The sequence below is a fragment of the Colletes latitarsis genome, chromosome 3 (genome assembly GCF_051014445.1).
Source record: "Colletes latitarsis isolate SP2378_abdomen chromosome 3, iyColLati1, whole genome shotgun sequence".
In the NCBI taxonomy this organism is placed as follows: Eukaryota; Metazoa; Arthropoda; class Insecta; order Hymenoptera; family Colletidae; genus Colletes; species Colletes latitarsis.
In genome coordinates, this window is record NC_135136.1 from 29,880,334 (window position 1) to 29,904,818 (window position 24,485).

Genomic DNA, 24,485 nt, shown 5'->3' on the forward strand with positions numbered 1-24,485 from the left:
CCACGTCCGAGGAAGAGAATCGATTAATGGCGTAAAGAAACGATAAATAATTATTACTTAGCGCTAGGGATAAAAAAGAGAAAAGGGGTAGCGCTACCGAAGGTCACCACCTGCTAGTCTCGTCTGTATCGTTATTCGGTTACACAATGCATACAAGGAAACAATATTTAATATAATCAATTTAATTAACATTATACTGTACTACTTATAAATTACATTAAAAACAATGAACCATCGCAAACGGATCTTTTAACATGCCCTTTGGATCGATCAATTAATAAAAATAATAAAAATGAATTTACCGATCTTATACAGGGTGTTCGGCCACCCTTGGGAAAAATTTTAATGGGAGATTCTAGAGGCCAAAATAAGACGAAAATAAATAATACCAATTTGTTGATTGAGACTTCGTTAAAGAGTTATTAACGTTTAAAGTTCCGCCCGTAGAACGGCAATTTACGAACAGCTGCGTATGTACGCGTGATAGTAGTTCTCACCACAGACGATATATGTATACGAGTAGACCTTACTTCCAATGTATTTTTTTGGCCCATTTTTATGGGCCTCTGGAGCTCCATTAATACGCAATGTCTCCATTTTTAATCATTAAAATCCTTGAATCCATCTAGAAGTTATGATTTTTTAAACATACGCATGAAATTTCGGGGAAACATTTCTGACCTCACATTATTTTTTCAGAAAAGAATTTTTTTCTCAAAAGTGCGTAGGATTTCTGGAGTATGTGTATTCACCAAAAATGATTGTAATCGAACCCTGCAACCGAAAATAATTTTTTCAAAACGATTTCAAATTTTTTTTTTATCGAAAAATTTAAGAACTACCCCTGTCGATTTTTCTTAAAAATTTGTTTTTCATTTTTAGTAATTTTGTTTGACGCCATACGGAAAAGTTGTCTAATACTTTTTTGTAGATATCCATGAGCTTTACATCCAGACTAAATTTCAATGAAATCCATTGACTATTGTAGGAGTTATAGTCGTTTGAAAATTGGACCATTTTTATGGGGTTTTTCTAATTTTATGGTGTTAAGAAACAACTTTCCCAATATTCTTAAAATTTCTACATATTATTAACTAAAATATGCGTTGTTTGCATTTTGAAACATTAAAATCGTCTAATCTGTTCAGAAGTTATGATGTTTTAAACATACACATGAAATTTCAGGGCAACATTTCTAACCTCACATTATATTTTCGGAAAAGAATTTTTTTCTCGAAAGTGCGTAGGATTTCGAAGGTATGTCTATTCACGAAAAATGATTGCAATTGACCACTACAGCCAAAAATAATTTTTTCAGAATGATTAGAAATTTTTTAACTTAATTTTTGAATAACTTTTTGAGGAAGCCTCAATCAAGAAATTGATATTCTTGATTTTCGTCGTATTTTGGCTTCTAGAGTCTCCCATTAAAATTTTTTCCAGGGGTGATCGAACACCCTGTATATCTTTTATGATATCGTGACTTACACTAATATTTTGTCCACATTACAGGCTAGTATTTCTTTTTTTATAACCATAAACGTTTTGATCAAATAAATTTGAGATAATTTTATTTTCTGTGCTATTTTTATTATTGTATAACAGCTTAAATTTTAAATAATTTTATTTTCTAATTATAAATCGTGTCGTATAGAAACACTTTTTATATCAGTATTTATTGAAATAATTTTAATAGTACAAAATAATAGGGTAGAGCAACGCAAAAGAAAATAAAACAATATCAAGGCGGTAAGTAAAAATGTTAAACGAGGTATACCATTTCTATAACCTGTTGATAACGTGGCCACTGACACGAGAATAGTAATGGCCGAAAAAGTACATTAGATGCAGTGTCTACTTATGTATGTACCTCATCTGTGATTAAACAATTATACGACACGAGGGTAAGAGAGCAAGTAAGTACAATAGAATAAGTTGCTACAGTAGTTGATAGATGGTGCGACAGAGCAGTAGAATATAAAATAAGACCGTACGAAGTGGAACGTAACAGAACACTGATCTCAGACAGCGTGGAGCGAAAAAAAATAACGTCACAGAATATAAAGTGGTAATTCGTGACGAAGGCAAAGAACATATATTTTCGTTTTTGTTTGAGATAATTCCGAAATTATATTTACAAGAATACGTGCAAGCATTTAGTATATGCATATAATATGAATAAAATATGACTGTGGAAGCCTCTGAGAATTTTTGCAAATTTAAAATATAAAGAATATTATAAGAAGAATATATTTTAACGAACTGTACATATTATTACACATATATACATGCATAAAGATCGTTGTGTCGTGTAGACAATTATTAGTTTCTTTTTGTAACAATATGAATCTCTAATTTCATTAAAATTGGAGTTCTTATCACATATACATATTTCAAGGACGAACGACTGTAAGGATCAAAAATACACAAACTTCAAATTTTATTACGAAATTGAAAGAACAGTTATATATGTTCAATTTAGCGAAAGCTCGAATGCGTCGTCATTGTCAGTTTAGTTTCCATAGATACGCGTTCTTGCCATTTGTACGCGTCTAAAACAATACGCCGTTAAATCGAGAAAAACATCGCAAGTGCGCGGGAATCCATGGAGAGGTTGTATCGCACGCCATTTCGGCTTAAATGGTCAAAGTGAGAAAACCGATCAGTGACGTCGTGACATCATTCCATAACACGATGCCATAGTACCATTCATTGATTGCACTCGTCCGGTGCCATATTCCTCTCTTCGGGCGCGCAGTGTTTATTGCGCAAGATCCGATCGTCAACGTTTCGCCATTTTTGTTGACCATTCAGCAGTTCCGACGAAAACGGCTATAACCTGTCCGTGGCTCCTACGGCTGCCACTGGATATCGAGACATCTCGATAAAGATCGAGAATCGTCATCCGTGGTTACGTTCTTCCCGAGCAACGTTCGAGAACATTTTCCTTGCTTTCTTTTCTTTTCACGTTATACTTTCTTCATACACATATGACTATACTGGTAGTTCCTGCAGATTTTGCTGATAAAATTACGTGTCAATAACACGTGAGTATTATTATTTTCTATTCTCTACATTCAGTTTCGTCAGATATAATAATGACACATATATAAAAGTTGGTGAAACGAAACTGGAAAGAGAATTAAAGGGAAGAATTGGTGGTTTCGGTTCGATGAACGTTTTATATTGTTTTAGATCTGTTTTTTCAATCTGTTTTAATAATCATGTAGTTTATAACCATATTAAATAGAAACGAAATTTTAATCGATCTAGATTTTTATATATTGGATATGTACTACTGGCAGAAGCGGGTATTTCCCTTTAGAAGTGGCCTCATTCTGTCTATTAATGTTAACATAATAAAGTAGAGTTCCGTAAGTTCGTAATAAGACGATGAACACAACGAAATCGATACTTTTATCCAGATAGATATATTATAACTTTAGTTATCATATTTATCAATTAAAGTTATTTTCATCTATTTCTTTCTGTCTACCAAACTATTGTTCTTAACATATTAATGAAAACTTGATCCTGCGACCAATTACATATACAGGGTGTTCGGCCAACCTTGGGAAAAATTTTAATGGAAGATTCTAGAGGCTAAAATAAGACGAAAATCAAGAATACCAATTTCTCGATTGTGGCTTTGTTAAAAAGTTATTAAAAAATTTCAAATCGTCTGAAAAAATTATTTTCGGTTGCGAGGGTCAATTAGAATCATTTTTGGTGAATAGGCATAACCCTGAAATTCTACCCACTTTCTAGAAAAAAATTCGAGAAAGTGAAATTTTTCAACGGGGAAAAAAATTTTCAAATCATTCTAAAAAAATTGTATTTAATTACAGGGGTCAATTACAAGCATTTTTGGTCATTACACATACCCCCGAATTCCTACGTACTTTCGAGAAAAAAATTCCTTACCGAAAATCTAATTAGATGACTAAATTTTTTCGACGAAAAAAAAGAATTTCAAATCGTTTTCGAAAAATTATTTTCGGTTGCGGGAGACAATTACAATCATTTTTGGTGAATAGACATACCCTCGAAATCCTACGCACTTTCGAGAAAAAAATTCAATACGGGCAGAATTTTAAACATTAATAACTTTTTAACGAAGCCTCCATCAACAAATTGGTATTCTTGATTTTCGTCTTATTTTGGCCTCTAGAATCCACCATTAAAGTTTTTCCCAGGGGTGGCCGAACACCATGTTTGTAGCCTGACATTGGCGCAGTCTTACATATCTCCTCGAATACTGAATAATCAAAATAGGCATTTGCTTGTTATCTTTCCATATTACAGAATAATAGACAAAATAATAATAATAAAAGGTACACGAAATAAAAGAATAGACATGGTATTGTGCATCTGCAATAAGCGCAATACGACTTAAAAATTATATATTGAAAATTTTCTTTCGAAAAACATGGATATTAAGGATGCAAATCTCTGAATATTTGTGGTGAAAATATACTAGTTTCCTGGTCAGTTGTTGTACTCGTTAACGCGTAAAATTATTCTACAGAAATATTCGTTTTTCTTAGATCAATATTGCGTTGGATGGATCACGCGTTCTGTTTTTTTTTTTAATAGATCTTCGTTTATGTTTCGCGTAAGCGACAGCAAAAAAATAAAACAAAAAATTCTTCCGCAACGGAATACCAAGCGTGCTGAAATTTCTAGCACGCACGATTTCTTTGGTTCTATAGGTCGCTGTTCATCTCTCCGTAGCGTGCTATTTTTGGACCGCGCATAGGTACGGAGACGTTTAAGCGATTTCACAGTAATAGAAGCCGAGCAGACAGATGCAATTGCGAAAATCGTGGCGTCGGTATATCGCTCAGTATCTGTAAATTGCGTGTAACTTTAATCAAAGAATCCGTCTTATTTGGACGAATGATAGTATCTCGACCAATTAAAATTTGTACACATAATTTCAGTCTGTTCCCAGAATCTGTAATAACGAAAACTTTTATCACAAAATATGATTTACGTTAAATTTTACCTATGGCGTAAAAGACTATTACTGTTACTCTAAACTATCGTACTTAAAATACCACATAAATCCTAAAATGTTATGCATAACAAAATCTAACACAGAATTACAAGTGCGATAAACATAATAAAAAGAAGCAGCATTGAATATTCTTTGTCATTTATTTTGTATAAAATGATACGAAAATGACAAAAAAAAAGTCAAGGTACTAAAGAGAAGGTTATTACTGTAATAGTTGAGTTATAAATATGAAAGGAAATAGTTTTGGTAATTTCTGTAAAGTTTGTTTAAGACTGTCTAACAATCGACTTTTGTCAGAGGGCAGTAATTGGGTCTTTTATCTTAGTATTAAATCAGGTGGCAATAATTAGGATGCTAATAATTGGATCAGGAATGACAATAATAACTCCCACATTGTTCTTTTCTAATTAGTGAATTTATAAAAGAAAATAGTAATTTTGAGAGAGTTATTATTTTTTTTCTTGCAATAGAAACATTGTATAGTAACGGATGAAAACACACGATTTTTCGATAAATAAATAATAAAACCAATGCAATAAAGTCATAATTGATCGTTTGGATATTAGTAATTGGGACTTTTACTCTACATATTACAGTGAACGTAATATGTACAAAATCATGAGCTATGCTAATGAATGTTACAAGTTCAAGTAACTTTTGCCATAGAAAAAGATTCTAATCTACTATACAGGCTGTTCGGCCAACCTTGGGAAAAACTTTAATGGGAGATTCTAGAGACCAAAATAAGACGAAAATCAAGAATACCAATTTGTCGATTGAGGCTTCGTTAAAAAGTTATTAACAATTAAATTCAAAAATTTCAAATCGTTCTGGAAAAATTATTTTCGGTTACGGGAGTCAATTACAATCATTTTTGATTAATAGACACACCCCCAAAATCCTACCCATTTTCGAGAAAAAAATTCGAATCGGTTCTGAAATTTTCGGCGATATTAAAAAATTTCTAATAGTTCTAAAAAAATTATTTTTGGCTCCAGGGATTAATTACAATCATTTTTTGTCAATACACATACCCTCGAAATCCTACGCACTTTCGAGAAAAAAATTCAAGTAGGTGCCTAAATTTTTCGGCGAAAAAAAAATTTCAAATCGTTTTGGAAAAATTATTTTCGATTGCGGGGGTCAATTTTAATTATTTTTTATGAATAGACACACCCCTAAAATCCTACGCACTTTTGAGAAAAAAATTCGATTAGGTGGACAAATTTTTCGACAAAATTAAAAACTTTCAAATAGTTCTGGAAAAATTATTTTCGGTTACAGGAGTCAATTACAATCATTTTTGGTTAATAGACACACCCCCAAAATTCTACCCACTTTCGCCAAAAAAATTCGCCTGTGTTCGCAGATTGCCGTTCTACAGACGGAACTTTAAACAATAATAACTTTTTAACGAAGCCTCAATCAACAAACTAGTATTCTTGATTTTCGTCTTATTTTGGCCTCTAGAATCCCTCATTAAAATTTTTCCCAGGGGTGGCCGAACACCCTGTATAAGAAAAAGCAGTAAAATAAATAACGAGAGTATACTTTCCAAATATTTTCTAGACAGTCAAATGTATTGACAAACAGTACAAACTATAACGTAGCGTGACGTTTTTTCGAGGAACGGCTGATTTTGATTTTTGGACAGATATAGCGGAACTCTCGATAATCATATTTAAAATTATTCTTCCAGTTAAACAATCAACTAAGCAAACGAACGGTCGAATGAAAACAATATTTCAAAAAAAAAATATGATAACCGAGGAAAAAAGATAATATTAAATTTACATAATGTTAATAAGCCATGGAGTAAGATTGTGGAAATAATGTAAAAAAGTCAATCAGTCAAAAGTCAAATGTTTGAAAATCAATCAAGTGTTGCCCAGCGTAGTTGCGCTTGTAAATTTCGATTTACGAAGAAAATTTAAAGTTTAAATTTACCGGAAATTACAGTTACAATAGAAAATAAATGTGACAATGAGATCGATTCCAACACTGAACAAAGAATAGTGGAGGATACAGAAATGGCGAACTATACGTGTATACGCAATGGTTTGGGATTGCACGAGTGCTCCTTGAGTCGCTGAATTTATATTTATCGACGATATAATGGATAAACAAATATATATGTATGTAAATTTATTTAATGAAAATTTTGTAAAAAATATGGAAAAATTAAATCTTTCAAGGGATGTTTATTTTAAACAGGATAACGATTCCAAATTATTTCCTTCGGCTCAAACGATTTGAAGTATTTTTTCCTTTTATTTTTTAATCCTGTGTAATTCTAAAGCTACATACCTATAAATACATATTTTTTTAAATCTGATTGCATTCTTCTGTCAGTGTGTGTTATTAAAGCAATAGCGTGATCAACAAACAATCTGCTGATAACAACTATCGGATGCAATTTCTCACACCATAATGGATACAGTTGGAAAACTACGTTTATTAAAATATACCTTTCCAACTATACCCATTATTAATAATTTGGATTATCTAGGGTTAATATTACAGATGATCTTACAGACATTTGACAACTAACGTAAATATACTGTCTTAATATAAATTATATAAAGGAAACACGTTTCTAGTTTCGTTTATGGTTGCATTATATGTCTGGAAATGATAAATTTAACGGAGCCCAATAAATACTACTTTTTACAAATTTGAATTAGTCGTCTGTACGTTATGAAAAAGGGGTTTAAATTTCGACCAGTAGGATCGCATTCTTTCTAGAATCATTCTGTTCAAATTCCAACAATAGTTACTGTTTTCCGAAGTATGTACATATTTTTGATATCGATAATCTTTGCAGGTCTAAGCGATAAAGAATGCATTAGTAAAATTTATCGTTTACAATAAAAATAAAAAATAATTAAAAATAACGAATAATAAGATGTCACGCCGTGCGAAAAATGCGTCTAATGGAAATAAGATAATAAACCAAGGAGCATCCACGTCGTCTGCTATAGATCCCGGTGATGATGATTCAATCGTAGCGGAGGTACGAAACAAAAAACTATGCATACTGCCTAATTTGTAGTCACTCATTATTTTATTTACCAATACCTATTTGACCAAAATATTTAGAACGTCCATTAATGATTTTATACTCATCAAAATAATTAGACGTGACTTAAGAGCAAATCGAATTATAAGAATTTTAGAAGTACAGAACATTTAATACAGTAGGAGTTTTACTGATTGTATAATATATGTAGTACGAGTAAGTTATAAAATTTAACAAGTCTAATTATTTTGAGCAATATAAATCATAGATAAAGGTTTAACTAGTAAGATGATGGTAATTTGTATTGATCTATATTGGAGGTTGTGCTCTCAAATAAGGGGGGTCCAAAATTGATTCATCACGGATACATGTATACATTGCACAAGAAACACCCATATAACATTCGATGGAGATGCGTTGGCAGAACAATGCATTGCAGAGGTAGCCTTACTACAACGCCAACCTTCACAAAACCGAGAGTACTTATGGACCATAACCATAAACCTGATTTTGCAGCTGCCCAGGTTGCTAGGAAACGATACTTAGCTCTTGGTAAACCTTGCGTGTTAACAAGTAAGTACGCCAACTTCTATTTAAAATTAACATAATTCGTTTTTAGTTTTTAATTGAAATTATTCTGCAGATTTAATAGGAAACAGAAATCCTAAGGCACCACAGCGGGCACTTCTAAAAAAAAAAGATATTTTATTGAAACAAGAGATTCAACCAAAGACCAGAGCATCGACCAAGAAAGGTAAGTGTTCTAATTGCTTCACAATTTTAATAACTCTTACATCTTAAAAATGTAATGTCTTGCTTTCTAGAAATGTTTTAGTTTTTGCTTTTTTATATATAATTTTTCTAATAAATGATTACATATTAACACACAAAAAGTATATATAAATCCTATCAAATGATTCTCCAAAGGAAAAATTACTATGATCTCATCTTTAGGTACATAAAGAGTATTAAGAAATCAATACTACAAATAGCACACAAACATAAAATAACACAAAATAACACATTGACATTGTATTCAATGCAAGTAAAATTGTTTAATTTATTCGAGTTTTAGGTTATGATTTATATAAATATTTAGAATAGAATAAAAGAACCTGTAAAATTGAACAATTCACTTTAAGTATAATTCTTAATTGTATCTTGCTAATTTATTAAATTACCATTCAAAATCAAGAAATACTATAAATACAGTAATGGTTCAAATTAATGGACTCCGATTTAACAGATAGAACTGTTTGGTTCTTTTCAGCATTATTTTAAAATTGGATGACTTTTTGAAGACTTTATGATCTCAACATACTACTTTCTTAACTGTCAATATCTTACTTGTACAATAAATATATAGTTTTTGTTCTTGTTAACAAAGAACAAAATGTGCAAGTAATCTATTTTTATGTATTTCTTAACGATATATAATTTTGTTTTACTATAATTACCTCAGGCAGCAGTTTCAATCATTTGTTTCAATCTTATAAATTCGTTTTTTACTCAGAAATTGCGTTTCGATGATATTACAAATCCTGATCGATAATAAACTAACCTTTTTAAAAAATTCTGCTCGCTAATTCTGAATTCCATTCAGGGGCATTCTTTCTAACTCTCCAATATAGATTGATGCGACACAGTCTTCAATTACATTTTAAGAAATGTACGGAGAAGAACCAAACAATTTTGTAATTTAAGAATAAAACATAGAATCGTATGAGTTCCGTTCGTTACATTGCGAGTTCACTGTACTTAAAAATATTTCTTAATTTTCTCGATGCATGATTATTTTTGAAGATGTAAAATTATACGTCGTTGTCTTAACGTTTAATACTAAAAGATAAACATCGCGCGCATTAATCGCACGCGATTCCGACGATCGAAACGTATCACGATCCGCCACCAGCCCGGGAAACTTGAATGCGATAAACGTCAATAAATTATTGCATTCAAACGAGAAGATGCAAAGTGATTACGTGCGACACATTTCAATTGCGTTCTTGTCCCACTTCCAATATGGCGGGCATCTTAAAGATGCGCGCGAAAAAAAGGGAGCTGTGGAAGCAGTTCCCGATCGATGAGAATTCACGCGGCGAGCCCGAGCGAGTCGAACGTGAACAGGTCGGTTAGTAATTCCTTAGTGAAGAGAGACCCGGGAACGCGCACGCGATAGCAACACGAAACACGGCACGGATAATATGCGTTGACGACCGGCGGCGCCGTCGCACATGCGCGTCCTGACGCGCCCCTGTTCGTCCACCGATTTCGATTTTAGTCACTCCCGGGTTCGGCTTCGGGGAAAATCGTTCCGCTCTCGTAACAAGGACCGTTGAAACGTATCGTGAAAAAAACTCTCCGGTCTCAACGACGATTCTCTTGACGAGCAAAGATAAAACGGGTCTTCACGAGTATTCTCGCGTTCGACGATCTCCCGCTCGCGACGAGTATTATTTGTACGTCGAAGGCACACCACGAAAAAGGAAAGAACGAAATTTAGACGATTCCGAGACGTCGTTTGATACACGAACGACGAATCTGTTACCGGCAATCGTGGAACGTTTGCACACTAGAAACGCCGCGATAGGAAGTCAGTGCTGGTTTCGTGTTGGCTATCATCGAGCCGAACAGCGGAAGAAATCGGTGACAAGCTCGTACGTGAATTTCGAATATCACTGTAGCAATCGTTGCGTCAAGGGTCGATAAATTGTCGCGCGTGGTTGTCGGTACAACGGCTTTCTGTCAAGGCACTGTACGAAAACGAACCGGTTCGTAGCCGCGAATCGGACAACTGGATTGAGTTAAGTGACACCGTGAGAGACAACAAACAGAGGAACAGAGACGGAACGAAAAAAACCAGAGGTACAGTAGAACGAACAACGTAGCAGTGGCGTGTGCCACTCGATATCGTGCTCGGTCGCAACGGTTGCCATTTTATAGCCGGTCGCTCGAGCGAGATCTTCGGGGAGGCATGAAGGAGAGGGAGTGACTGAGTAAGAACAGAGAGTGTATGTATGTGTGTGCGGTGTCTGCGTGCGCGCAAGAAGGAGAAAGAGAGAGTGTGACGGAAAGCATTGCCTATAGGCGGAGAAAAGAGAGGGGAGATTTAGGAATAGCGAAGAGGAGGGAGGAGAGAAGAAAGAGAAACTTTGCAGAAGGTGTAGAATTTTCCATAGAGGTTTTGGACCATTTCTGATTCCACTCAAAGATTTAGAGAAATTTTATTTCCCGCTATCATTGCTAACTTCTCATGGCTTCAACTTCTTGTTGGAATATCGATCTACCTAGGTGTAATATATGTGAACGACTATCGTGCGTTCTCATCGGATAAATCGTTAATACGTATTATCCGTGCGTCGTCTGCTGGATGATGGCACAGTGTGCTAAAAGAAGATAGAGTAATAGGAAGACGCAGAGAGAGGAAAAAAGATAGTCGCGAACGTGCCTACGTATTTATTTTATCTACTCGCCAGACGATTATCATTACAGCTTTTTATAAAGGAGAACTTTTAAAACCGTCATGCCGAAAACCGATCATTGCTACCATGAATGATTAACAGACCAATAGTAACGAGAATTGAATTAGGATTTGTGTATTATACCTTTTATGTATATTTAGAACCATGCAATATATTTGCATCTTACTGTCGCGTATAGTCATATTTACGTGACAGTACACAAGTTCCATGCTATATTGTTTCGTGGAAAGTATTTCAAAATTTTCAAAATCTATTATCGCGTTAATTCGTCTAACCTTTGAAAAATGTATCAAGTAGAATTCAATAATTGAGTAATAAAAACATTCTATTTTTTAAAATCTTCACGTATTTTCTTAAAACTGCAGTCTGTATTTCTCAAACTTCATATTTACAGTAGGACTAAATTACTATTTTTTAAATATATTTAAATACTGCTTTTCAACAAAATATATTTATTTTAAAAAATTTAATTCAATGTAAACAATTATTTAATAGTAAATAAATTCTTTTTATTAAATAGTAGTAAAAAAGCCTTGTTATTTGGCTTTCAGATAAAACTGTTTCATTGTAATTGAAAAATCCAACAAAATTTCTTATTTTGTATTACTTTTAACACGTTCACTTCCATGGTGGTCATTTTGGAATTACGAGTTATAATAGTTTTTATGATGGAAGAATCCCAATACTTGTACAATCCTAAATAATGTTACTTTAAGCAGGAATGCTGTAAAATAACAGGTGCACCATTGAATTATGATATATTTCTATATTTCACATTACAATTTGAATAAATGTCAAGGATATCTTTAGACATAGAAAACTGATTGATAATGAATCAGAAATTTCAGCGATTTCAGTCCCTTAAGTTCAAGTTTAGTTTTTGGTTTCGTTTTTTATATTATTATCATTGAAGTTAGAAAAGTTTTTAACCAGCGTTTTTAATAAGAATAAACTATCATGAGAAATATTTTTTTATCTCATAAATAATGTCCTGTTTTTCTTTCGAGAGTTCACGGACCCCTGGGGTTTATGGAGCACAGTTTGAGAAACACTGGTTTAGATCATCGATTCATTTAACAATAACCGTCGAGTATGATTTTTCATTCAATTCGGTGTACTCTAAATTGGGTTAAATTGTGTGGCACAGTTTTCGAGGGCTGGCAATACGGCATATCTCCCGATATGTGCACTATACAGGGTGTTCAGCCACCCCTGGGAAAAATTTTAATGGGAGATTCTAGAGGCCAAAATAAGACGAAAATTAAGAATATCAATTTCTTGACTGAAGCATCGTTAAAAAGTTATTAAAAAATTAAATTAAAAAACTTTAAATCATCCTGAAAAAATTATTTTTGGTTGTGGGGGTCAATTATAATCATTTTTGGTCAATAGACATACCCTGGAAATCCTACCCACAACCTAGAAAAAAATCGAGAAGGTATGAAATTTTTCGACAAAATTAAAAAATTTCAAATTGATCTAAAAAAATTATTTTTGATTGCAGGAGTCAATTATAATCGTTTTTGGTCAATAGACATACCCCCGAAATTCTATCCACTTTCGAGAAAAAATTCTTTATCGAAAATATAATCTGAGGCCTGAAATGATTCCCCGAAATTTCATGTGAATCTTTGAAATGTCATAACTTCTAAACGGATTGGGGGATTTTAATGTTTCAAACGGCAAACAACGCATATTTTGGTGGAGAATATGTAGAAATCGCAAAAATATTCGAAAAGTTGATCCTTGATCCCGCAAAATGAGAAAAACCTCATAAAAATGGTCCAATTTTCAAAGGGCCATAACTCCTACAATAGTGAACATATTGCAATGAAACTTTTTTCTAAACTAGAGCTCATGAGTACCTACAAAAAAGTATTAGACTACTTTTCTGTAGGGCGTCAAACGAAATTACTAAAAATCAGAAACGAAATTTTAAGGAAAATCGACAAGGGGTAGGTGCCTAAATTTTTTGGCTAAAGAAAGAAGTTTCAAATCACTCTACAAAAATTATTTTCGTTTGCAGGGGTCAATTGCAATCATTTTTGGTGAATACACATATCTCCAAAGTTCTACTCACTTTTGAGAAAAAAAATTCAGTACGGGCGGAACTTTAAACGTTAATAACTTTTTAAGGAAGCCTCAGTCAAGAAATTGATATTTTTGATTTTCGTCTTATTTTGACCTATAGAATTTCCCATTATAATTTTTCCCAGGGGTGGCCGAACACCCTGTATCTACGATCGAAGCGTAATTAAATTACCGGCACAAATGTACATTCCGAGACCTAATTTAACTGAGCGATATATCCTCCTCTTTCTCTGCCCTTCGTATTTCATATTAGTTACTCGATACTTCGTGCTTTCGTCAGTATTTCTCTTATTGGCAAAAAAGAAATGGCGCAATTAGTTTCGAGACGCCTACACAGTCGAAAGTCACCGTGAAATAATCGACTTTTCGAGACCGCATGGGATGGCGGTGGCTTTTTAGGTATCTGAGAATGTCGCGTTTTCGTCCCGCAGAGAGTACAGTCCGCAGAAGAAACGGAGGCACCGATCGGCGTAAGATCGGACTTTAAAGCGACGCGACAGAATCAAGCACAACGGCCGCGACGGCGGGTCGGCTTGTACTGGTGGCCTGCAAGGACACCTTGAAGTTGACTGCCCGCCGTTTCCTGAAGGAGAAACGCGACAGAGATCGAGACGCGGCCACGTCTTCCACCGAGGATATCGTGGAGGGTATCAGACTCGAGGACGTCGTGATGAAGCAGGAACCAGAAGACGAGGAAGACTGTTACTTCGAGGCGGCCGAGATGCCGTCACCGTCGTCGACCAATCGTCACGCGGGAGCCACGCATCGTGTTCGTTCGCATGCACGTAGTCTTCGAGCTATGACCAACCCTAGCGCGGTTTGGGCACACTTCGACTTGTGCGCGAACGATCCTCTGCGAGCGCAGTGCCGTATCTGTGGGGCGGTCGTAGTCAGAGGTGGTGCGAACCCTCGACAGTGCGGTACGACGAATCTTCATCGACATCTTAGGGTACATCATGGTGGCAGACTCATTGGCAGTCGTTATCACGGTAATGATGTAATACGTTCCATGAGACGATGAAGTCGCATGTAAACAAAGCATGTCACGTGACCAAAATCTCATTGGTCCGTTACGTCAACTCAACGTTCTTTTAGTTAAGCATCGTAGGGTCAACGCAATTGCAATCGTCATAATAAAACTATACACTTCAACTACTGCCACATCACTGAAAACTGAAACCCAATTAAATTTATCTGGGCGCAAATTAAAAGTTACATCGCGAAAGATTTATTTTTGTAAGGAGAAATCCAGTAGCGGATCTGGAACTCAAAGAGAGGGAGGGGGCTAATAAAAACTCACGAACAAAATTAGAGAGTTTGAAAATTTAAAAATCCCATTTCCAGAAATAATAAATAGAAATTAAAATATAAAAATATTGATGATTAATATTTGTCAAGGAATAAAGAAATCGCTTGAAACAATTGATATTCAAATAACAGATTTTGTTTTGGTCAATGGTGAAAACTCAACACTTTGTACCTCACTCCCTCTTTGTATTCGTTACTGGAGAAATTCGTATGTTTAAATTTCACTTTTTAACGAGATTCACAGTGATAACTCTTGAAATACTATAGTCGATGATATATAATTTTGAACAAATACACTTTACTTATAAAATTGAATTATAACGTCCTTCCACGAGAAGAAGGCACAGCATGTTTACATCCCCACTCTTACTGCAGTCCGCTGATTGGCTGTCATCGACCATCGTCACCGTTTTCAACCAATACCTGTGAGTCAACGGACTGCAACAGGAGTGGGGACGTAAACACGCTGTGCCTTTTTCTCGTGGAAGGACGATATTTTAGAAGCCAAACTCGCACCTGTGTGTAAACTGTAATATTGAATATTTCGAAAACTATTACTTGTATACCTCGAAAGTTTCATATCATTGACTTTATTATTTTAAGCACTATTATTGTGCATAAATTCGTTAAAAGGTTAGAGTTACACATAAAGAGTTCTTTGTTAGAGTAAATTCAATAATTACAAAAAGATAAAGTAATTATATTCGGTATGTAGAAGAAAAGATTTAGATTTGGGAATTGGATCAATATTATTATAACTTTGAACCTAATATTATTATTAATATAAGCAAAGACAATTTTCTGATCAACAATTAGTTTCTTGTTTTAAGAATTGTTTGCATTCTTATTTTCGCATGTGTCTATGTTTTTAAATATATTTTTATATTTGTTACTTTGTTTGACACTTTCATTTATTTTCTCTCGACATACCGCATATAGAATTGTATAATGATTCGTTGCTATTTATGTACGAAGAAGTAAAATATAAATTCTGTTGCATTTGCATTAGTCATGAAATAGCTTCTTGCCAATACGGCCCTGTCGCAGTCATGTGGTTTTGTTTGAATCCACTTTATCGTCTCACGGAACATACTATAGTTGATTTTAGAGAATGATTGGATTTTAATGATATTAATTGGCTGGAAATGACATTACGTAATATCACAATAGTTTAAAGTTGTTAATTTGCGGATAACGAACTATAATACTCGCTTAAAAGGCGGACGCCGGGTCAATATCACGTGTACTAACATTTTTTCTGAACACATTCTAGAAGCAAACTTCTCGTCGAATTTTTACATTATATTTATTCCGAAAGTTATTCTTATCCGAAAACGTAATAGTAAAGATTTAGTGTAGTTGTAAAGTGCAAATGGACAATATTTATTTTAATCTTTTTTTCTTTATCTTGTGTTTCATTTCTTGTAATTTCCAATTCATATATACAGGCTGTTCGGCTATCCCTGGGAACAATTTTAGTGGAAGATTCTAGGGTCCAAAATAAGACGAAAATCAAGAATAGCAATTCGTTGATTGAGGCTTCGTTAAAAAGTTATTAAAGTTTAAAGTTCCGCCTGTAGAACGGCAACTGGAGAACAGCTGCATACGCGCGATAGTGACTCTCACTCAGAAAACTGTAAGACTGTCGATACGTCAGTGAATAGAGTCTCTCATGCTGAATGAGAACCACTATCACGCGCACGTAGCTGTTCGCAGGTTGCCGTTCTACAGGCGGAACTTTAAATGTTAATAACTTCTTAAAGAAGCCTTAATCAACAAATTGGTATTCTTGATTTTCGTCTTATTTTAGCCTCTAGAATCTCCCATTAAAATTTACTTTATCCTGTATACAGGGTGTTCGGCCACCACTGGGAAAAATTTTAATAGAGGATTCTAGAAGTTAAAATAAGATGAAAATCAAGAATACCAATTTGTTGATGAAGGCTTCGTTAAAAAGTTATTAACAATTAAATTCAAAAATTTCAAATCGTTCTGGAAAAATTATTTTCGGTTGCGGGGGTCCATTACAATCATTTTTGGTGAATACACATACTTCCGAAATCCTACCCACTTTCGAGAAAAAAATTCGAGTAAGTGCTGAAAATTTTGGGTGAAAAAAAAGACTTTCGAATCGTCTTGGAAAAATTATTTTCGGTTGCGGGGGTCCATTACAATCATTTTTGGTGAATACACATACTTCCGAAATCCTACCCACTTTCGAGAAAAAAATTCGAGTAAGTGCTGAAAATTTTGGGTGAAAAAAAAGACTTTCGAATCGTCTTGGAAAAATTATTTTTAGTTGCAGAGGTCAATTGCAAGCATTTTTGGTCAACAGACATACCCCCGAAATCTTACTCAGTTTCGAGAAAAAAATTTCTTACCGAAAATATAATTTTTGGCCAGAAATGTCTGCCCGAATTTTCGTGTAAATCTTTAAAACGTCATAACTTCTGAACGGATTGGACGATTTTAATGTTTAAAAAAGAAAACTACGCGTATTTTGGTGGAGAATATGTACAAATCGCAAAAATATTCAAAAAGTTGGTCCTTGACTCCGCAAAATGAGAAAAACCCCATAAAAATGGTCCAATTTTCAAACAGCCATAACTCCTACAATTGTGAATATATTTCAATGAAACTTTTTTCTAAAGTAGAGCTCATGGGTACCTACAAAAAAGTATTAGACAACTTTTCTGTAGGGCGTCAAACAAAATTATTAAAAATCGAAAACGAATTTTTAAGAAAATTGGACAGGGGGTAGGTGCCTAAATTTTTCGACGAAAACAAAAATTTTTAATTAATTCTGAAAAAATTATTTTCAGTTGCGGGGGTCAATTACAATCATATTTGGTGAATAGACATACTCCCGAAATCCTACCCACTTTCTAGAAAAAAATTCGAGAAGGTGTGAAATTTTTCGTCGGAAAAAAAAAATTTCAAATCGTTTTGGAAAAATTATTTTCGGTTGCGGGGGTCAATTACAATCATTTTTGGTGAATAGACATACCCCCAAAATCCTGCGCATTTTCAAGAAAAAAATTCGGAACGGGCGAAACTTTAAATGTTAATAACTTTTTAACAAAGGCTCGATCAACAAATTGGTATTCTTGATTTTCGTCTTATTTTGGATTCTAGAATCCCCCATTAAAATTTTTCCCAGGGGTGGCCGAACATCCTGTATAATACCTTCAATCCTTTTGGGATTTCAAAATTATGTTTGCCCCTAGTAGTTCTATGTCTTTACATTCAATTTCATTTACAACATGTATAAAGAATATTAAATGTCAATCTTCAAACACTTGTTTAAAGATTCTAGACTTTTTTTATTGGAAATTGTACAAAGACACATCTTTCTTAATTGATTTTATGACATAAACTACCAACAGAAAAGAATAATCTTCCAAAATAGAAACATAGTTCGATCGCTTTAAAGTCTGAAGTTTCAGGTGTATGGGCAGTGCTGTGACTTGCATAGAATGTAAACACATGGCTTGATTTTAAGCAAAAACATTCAAAAGTATGGAACTTAGAATTGATGTTGATTAAGTGACCCGGCGACCGGTACCTAAAGGTTGACAAGTACTTTTGAAAATAAGTTTAATGATGTTGTAGTCTGTAATTGAAGGGATTTTTGTCTTTCAAAATGCTAAATAGTCTGTACAAGTATTATATTATTAGGACTTCTTTTCAACTTCTTCTGGAGAATCATTATAATGATTTATATAGGGAAAGAAGCAATACTTCACCTTTAATTGTACTAAAGACGTTTTATATACTTTGTTGTTGATGTTTATGTTAAAGGTAAAGAACATTGTGTTTTACAGTATCACAATCAGCATCTCAGTCAAATACAACTGGCAAAACTATTAGGATAGCAGCACAGTCCCTAGTGAGACCTCACATTCGAAATATTGCACCAGCTCCTTCACCACAGCACCAACAACAGCAACAACAGCAACGACAACCAAAGACTCTTGTGTTAAAAACAATACCCTTAAAAGTAAAACAAGTTGCACCAACAACTATTAAAATGCCACCTCGACAAACCAGCCAAGGATTACCTCATAACATTGTGCATCAACAACCTACAGAGGTATCGATCAACTAAATATAAATAAAAGATATTATTTATGTCTCTCGTTTTTCTATCACTGATTAAATATACGCTACTTGTGTGTTTCAGGTCTGTTTAAGATGGAACAGTTATCACAGTAACATGCAAAACAGTTTTCCGTCTTTGTTAGATTCTGAGCAGTTTGTTGATGTAACCTTGGCCTGCGAAGGCCGCTCGTTAAAATGTCACAAAATGATATTGTCGTCATGTAGTGATTACCTTGCTGATTTATTACGTGAAAATCCGTGTCAACATCCAATTATTTTAATGAAGGATCTTAAATTCTGGGAAGTCGAAGCACTAGTCAAATTTATGTACCGCGGTGAAGTTAACGTTGCCCACGATAAATTGCCGCAACTGTTAAACGCAGCTGAGGCGTTGCAGGTAAAAGGATTAGCTGGGCCAAATCCATCTTCGCAGGTGAGAAACACGTTTTATTTCTAAAATAACTGTAAGGTTTCATCGATATTCGTTTTACGACCATATTTTCCATTTTACAGAATCCAAAGCCACCGCTGCTTATTCCGCAGTCGAAACCATTAGTATCTCAACCAGTTCCTCGAACCGCTTCAGAAACCAAAGAAAAAGCTTCCACTTCCGGAGTTTCTACACCGTCTAGTCCAAAACGTGGGCAAAAACGACAACATTCAGAAGCCATTGAACCAAAACCCTTCACAAAGATACGCTTACAACGACCCGTCACACCAACATCGCCCAATACTATAGTTAAGATGGAACCGTTAGATATACCTCTTAGTCCTACGATATTTCCTGAAAATAATGAGGACAGTTCAACTCCCTCAAACTTTGACAAGCTGATGAGTTTACACGAAGACGATGATCCAGGTGGCAACGAAACCACCGACGGCGAAAGAGAAATTAATTTCTGCGAAATACCTGAACCGCCTGATATAAATGACAGTGAGGATCAAATGGAATTTGTACCTACAGACTTTTTAGAGCAGGAACAAGACATTGTCGAGGAAACGGAAACGGCCTCCAATAAAGATAGTAAAGAAGAATCTAGAGATTATAGTTCAGTTGAGATTGAAGATGGTGAAAGATGTGAAGTTGAAAAGGAACAATCTTCAAAGGAGAAGAAACCTGTTTAGTAAGGTCAACGAATTTGAATTAAATTTATTTATTGAATATATATTGGATTGTTTATTGAAAAATGTGAACGAACATAACAATATCAATGCTTTCATTTTTTAAACGAATTCTTAAAATAACACAGTATTGCTATGAAAGTAGAATTATATACTTTCACTCTAAAATGCGTATTTTTTAACATAACATCGATTTTAATGGTTGTCTTTCAAAGTAAAACATATACACAATTTTTGTGATAGTTTTATGTGGACTATTATTATCATGAACTTTTAAGTAAATATGCTGTTGCAGCTTTACTTCTCATTGGTCTGTTGAAACGCAGAACAAAATATATAATGCATTGGAACTTTGTCATTTGTTTTCAGAAAAGTATAATTATTGAATTGTAAATAGAACATACGTAATTAAAAAGTAAAATTATTTTTACCATTTATTGTGCGAATCGTAGCGGCAATATATATCTTTCGAGCGTCTTCATAAAGTTCACTATTTGAAATTGATATTCCATACAAACGTTTACGTTAGTATGATTCAAATGAAAATTATTAAATTATAATGTAATGATTAATTGTATATATTTACAAAGTACCTATAACCAAGTTTATTGTGTGATTTATGGAAGCTTGTATATGGTACATGACTTCTACGATTTTAATTATAAATTGTTTTTCTTTTTAATTGATTTATATGTTCATATTGATCTAATTGTAATTTGAAGATACATTTGAACGATCGATTAGAAATTAAGTAAACATTGATCAATAAATTTTAACAGTTATTTATAATTTTAACTGTACTCAAAATTAGAACACTTTTACCTTAATATCTGTGTAGACCAGGGATTGAAACGGCTCAAAAAATAACTGTTTTAAACTGTTATATATCGGTTCTGACTAAAACAGTTATGTGAAATCGAAATGGTCTTATAACAATTATAGCAAATAAAGGTTCGGACGTATATCGACTGTGTAACTATTATTTTTCAATTCTGTATTACAGAAGACACATATATTAATATATCCTGATATCGGTTCTTAGTAATTCTTTTACAGTTTCTTCAAAAATATTAAAATACACAGAATATTAGATGTACATGTATGTCGGTACTCTGAATCTATGTTATAATTTATCAGAAGTATATAAGTATATTTACTTGTTTCTGAGGAGTAAGATCCGTTTATATTTGAATATAAGGACGTGGACCTATAAACAAAAGGGATATTTATGGATGCAGATGCGGACGAGAGATTCTGACTAAAAGAAGGCTTCGTACGCGAATGTTAAAATTTGTAATTTTGTATAAAAGAACGCCAATTGACAAACAAACAAAGTTTTTTTATATTATGGTTCATATACAATACTATTGAAATTTTAAACATAAAATCGTTTCCTTTTCAGACCCATATAGACCTGAAGAAGAACCATTTCAGAACCGATATAATAAGAAGTTGTGAAATCGTTAACCAGAATCGATATTGAGTAGAGCTCTTTTCTTTCATAATAGTTTTCAATCCCTGGTGCAAACGCAATTTAAAAAAAATCATTTCTTAAAAGAAATGTTAGTTGTACCTGTTGAATTTCAGTCAATTCTTGCAGTATGATTTAATGAAACTCAGTACAACATTAGTATTTGTGAATCATGTAAAAAGAACTTTACAATAATCTCTCTCTCATAATTTGTGCTGTGTAAAGTATTGTTTATTTTGGCATTATATTCCTTCTATATACATATGCGTTATACAAACTAAGTAGGTGTCTGATTTTACTAGTAAATGAAGAATCGATGCATTTATACGTTAGTCATACACATTCATTACTGTTAAGTAAGATTGCAAGATCGATCCTTTAAAACATAGATTGAGAGTTCATAATTATCATACTTTCTATTGTAATTCCAATTTTAGTTCTCAGGAATCTTCTGTAAATTTCATTCAAGAAGAAACCTGCACAGATGTTTTGTTTAAAATTGTATGTACAAGTTTATTAAAGTAAACGCGTATATGATACGTATCAAATCGCAGGTAACTACAAAGTCATGTTTATTGTAATAATATGTGCATGATTGGGCAGTATGTGTACATTATAACATGTAAAATTATGTCTTATAAATAAATTGCTATAAAAATGTGTAGCAAAATGACCAGTTGTGTTTCTTCAATAAATGTTCTACTTGAAACATGCGCGTATAAAATTATTAGTTAACTAAATGTTCCACTTTTTTTTTTTAAATTTCTGAATTTTAAGTGTGTCAAATAAAAATTTGAATAAAAGTAAAAAATACATATTAAAACGACATATATATTTTTACATTAAAATTATATTTATATACGTGTTTGTTATAATATAAAACTTTAGTATTATGGTAATGAAGTTAGTATAAACTCTGGTTTATTACCTTCTGGCTCTGTTAATGTGTCAACCCCTTTTATCTCACATATTCGTACTTTCTTGCATTTATATGCGTATTGTTTAAACTCCACTTTGACGCGCTCAACACTACTTGGTTTTAAAACGAGCAACTGTATTAAGCAAGCATGAGCGCTTAAAATTGAAACTAAACGGCTTCAAATAGTAGTATATTTTGGTGCGCAAGCGCATAAGCGCCCAACTAACAACCCATTCGTAACTACTCTACCTAACCTTACTTTCTAGTTCCAGTCTATCTTACTTTCATACATCTTTGTCCTACTATTTTTTTATCTCTCGTGTACATATCTTATAATTTTTTCTACTCTTTGACACGGTTTATAATTCTACACATAAATTTGGATTATTTCTCTCTTAACACTAGGTTTACGGAATACGTCAATTTGACGCATTAAGATTCTAAACCTAACGTTACAGAACTCAAATATTATTTGTTAGCAATTTACGTTGGATTTAATTGATGTAATGATATGAATATACACTTTAATTAAAAGAAAAATTGCATTTTAATGTAACTGTTAATAGAGCGAATTACAATAATAATGTGCGCAACGAGTGTCCGTAAACCTAGTGTTAAGTACGAATATTCAAATTCCATAAATCTATCAACTCCTATTATTAGTAATAATATATTTTATATGAATTCAAAGAATTAAAATAATTTTAATGTGTATAATTATATTGCATATTCATGGTATTTGCAAAAGTCTAATGTAAATATCTTACTTTGCATTTCACTTTATATTATTATCTTACATTGATAAGTATTAGTTTCTCCATATTATTTAATTTTAATATCCTTGAAATTACTTATAGAGACAATTAACTCTTTGTTGCATAATGTGTGCCATTAGAAATTCAATAAAAACAACCTTTGTGTAGTTCTTTGAGAACACTTTATGGGATTTATACATATATTATTACAGTCAACTTTATACTCGACCCGATTCAACGAGAATTAGCAGGAAATATAAAATATAACAGCCGCACGCGAACGACGCGTGATCAGACCAGGGCCGAAACGTAATGTTCAAATCCCCACATAGTAGGAAAGAAGCTAATTTTTTAAACAAAAAGTACTCATCCTCAATATTAATATGATATATTATATTAATATATTAATATATTAATATATACAATATTAATTATATTAATTAAACTATATACAATTTATGCTGATTCTGTGTTTGAACTGTTAGAATTTAAATTAATTATAAATGAATGCATAAATATTGTAGTTTAATTACTAAAATTTGTATTCAATGACTTGAATAATATGTTCAACATATTTTCTCTAGTTTTCAACCGTAACATGTTCTAATAACTTACGAAATAAAGTTTTTACATCCATAAATCTGAACGTTGTATTATTTGCTGGAATATAATTTTTAACTCCAGACCAAATCATCTTGATTGGATTTGGTTTGGAAAACATTAATTCTTATATTGGTAAATCCAAAGTACCTGAACCAAGCTTGGGACCGAGTTGATACAGGCATAAGCTCAAATAAAAAAAGCGTCCCTGAACAGTGACGTTCAGCAGCCACTTATCTGCGGCTGCAACGTCGATTACGTGAACTTCTTCTTTATATTTCCTGCCAATTCTCGTTGAACCGGGTAAGTATAGTACAAACCATACTGAACGAGAAATAGCAACAGAGATGCATAAATATCGCGTAATCTTTCTAATAAGTGCAAATTAAACTCTTGCAGTATTGCAGTTTTTCGTTCACCATGGCTAGTGTCGGTTATGATATTATACATATTATAGAAACATTTAATGTACCTACAGATTCACTATTCATTTGAGAATAATTGATTATTTTATGGACGTATAAATAACTAAGAAACAATTATTTCTTTGAAAGACAAAATACAATTCATACAATAAAAGGTTAATTAATGAATTTT

General features: G+C 33.2%; 1 protein-coding gene across 5 annotated transcripts; it reads left to right on the top strand.

The window, feature by feature from the left end:
* Window positions 1-2,534: 2,534 nt before the first annotated feature.
* LOC143340188 (uncharacterized) lies at window positions 2,535-22,522 on the top strand. Of its 5 annotated transcripts, none has more exons than XM_076761853.1 (8): window positions 2,535-3,047; window positions 6,980-7,155; window positions 7,845-8,033; window positions 8,360-8,612; window positions 8,683-8,793; window positions 18,745-19,013; window positions 19,104-19,454; window positions 19,535-22,502. In XM_076761853.1, the coding sequence occupies exons 3-8, from the start codon at window positions 7,926-7,928 to the stop codon at window positions 20,144-20,146; spliced, it is 1,704 nt and encodes a 567-aa protein (XP_076617968.1). In that variant the 5' UTR covers window positions 2,535-3,047; window positions 6,980-7,155; window positions 7,845-7,925; the 3' UTR covers window positions 20,147-22,502. The 5 variants fall into 5 exon arrangements, with proteins under 5 accessions (XP_076617968.1, XP_076617969.1, XP_076617971.1 ...); XM_076761856.1 differs by lacking the exon at window positions 2,535-3,047 and having other exon boundaries at window positions 6,905-7,155; window positions 8,360-8,480; window positions 8,556-8,612; window positions 19,535-22,503; XM_076761854.1 differs by lacking the exon at window positions 6,980-7,155.
* The last annotated feature ends 1,963 nt before the right edge of the window (window positions 22,523-24,485 follow it).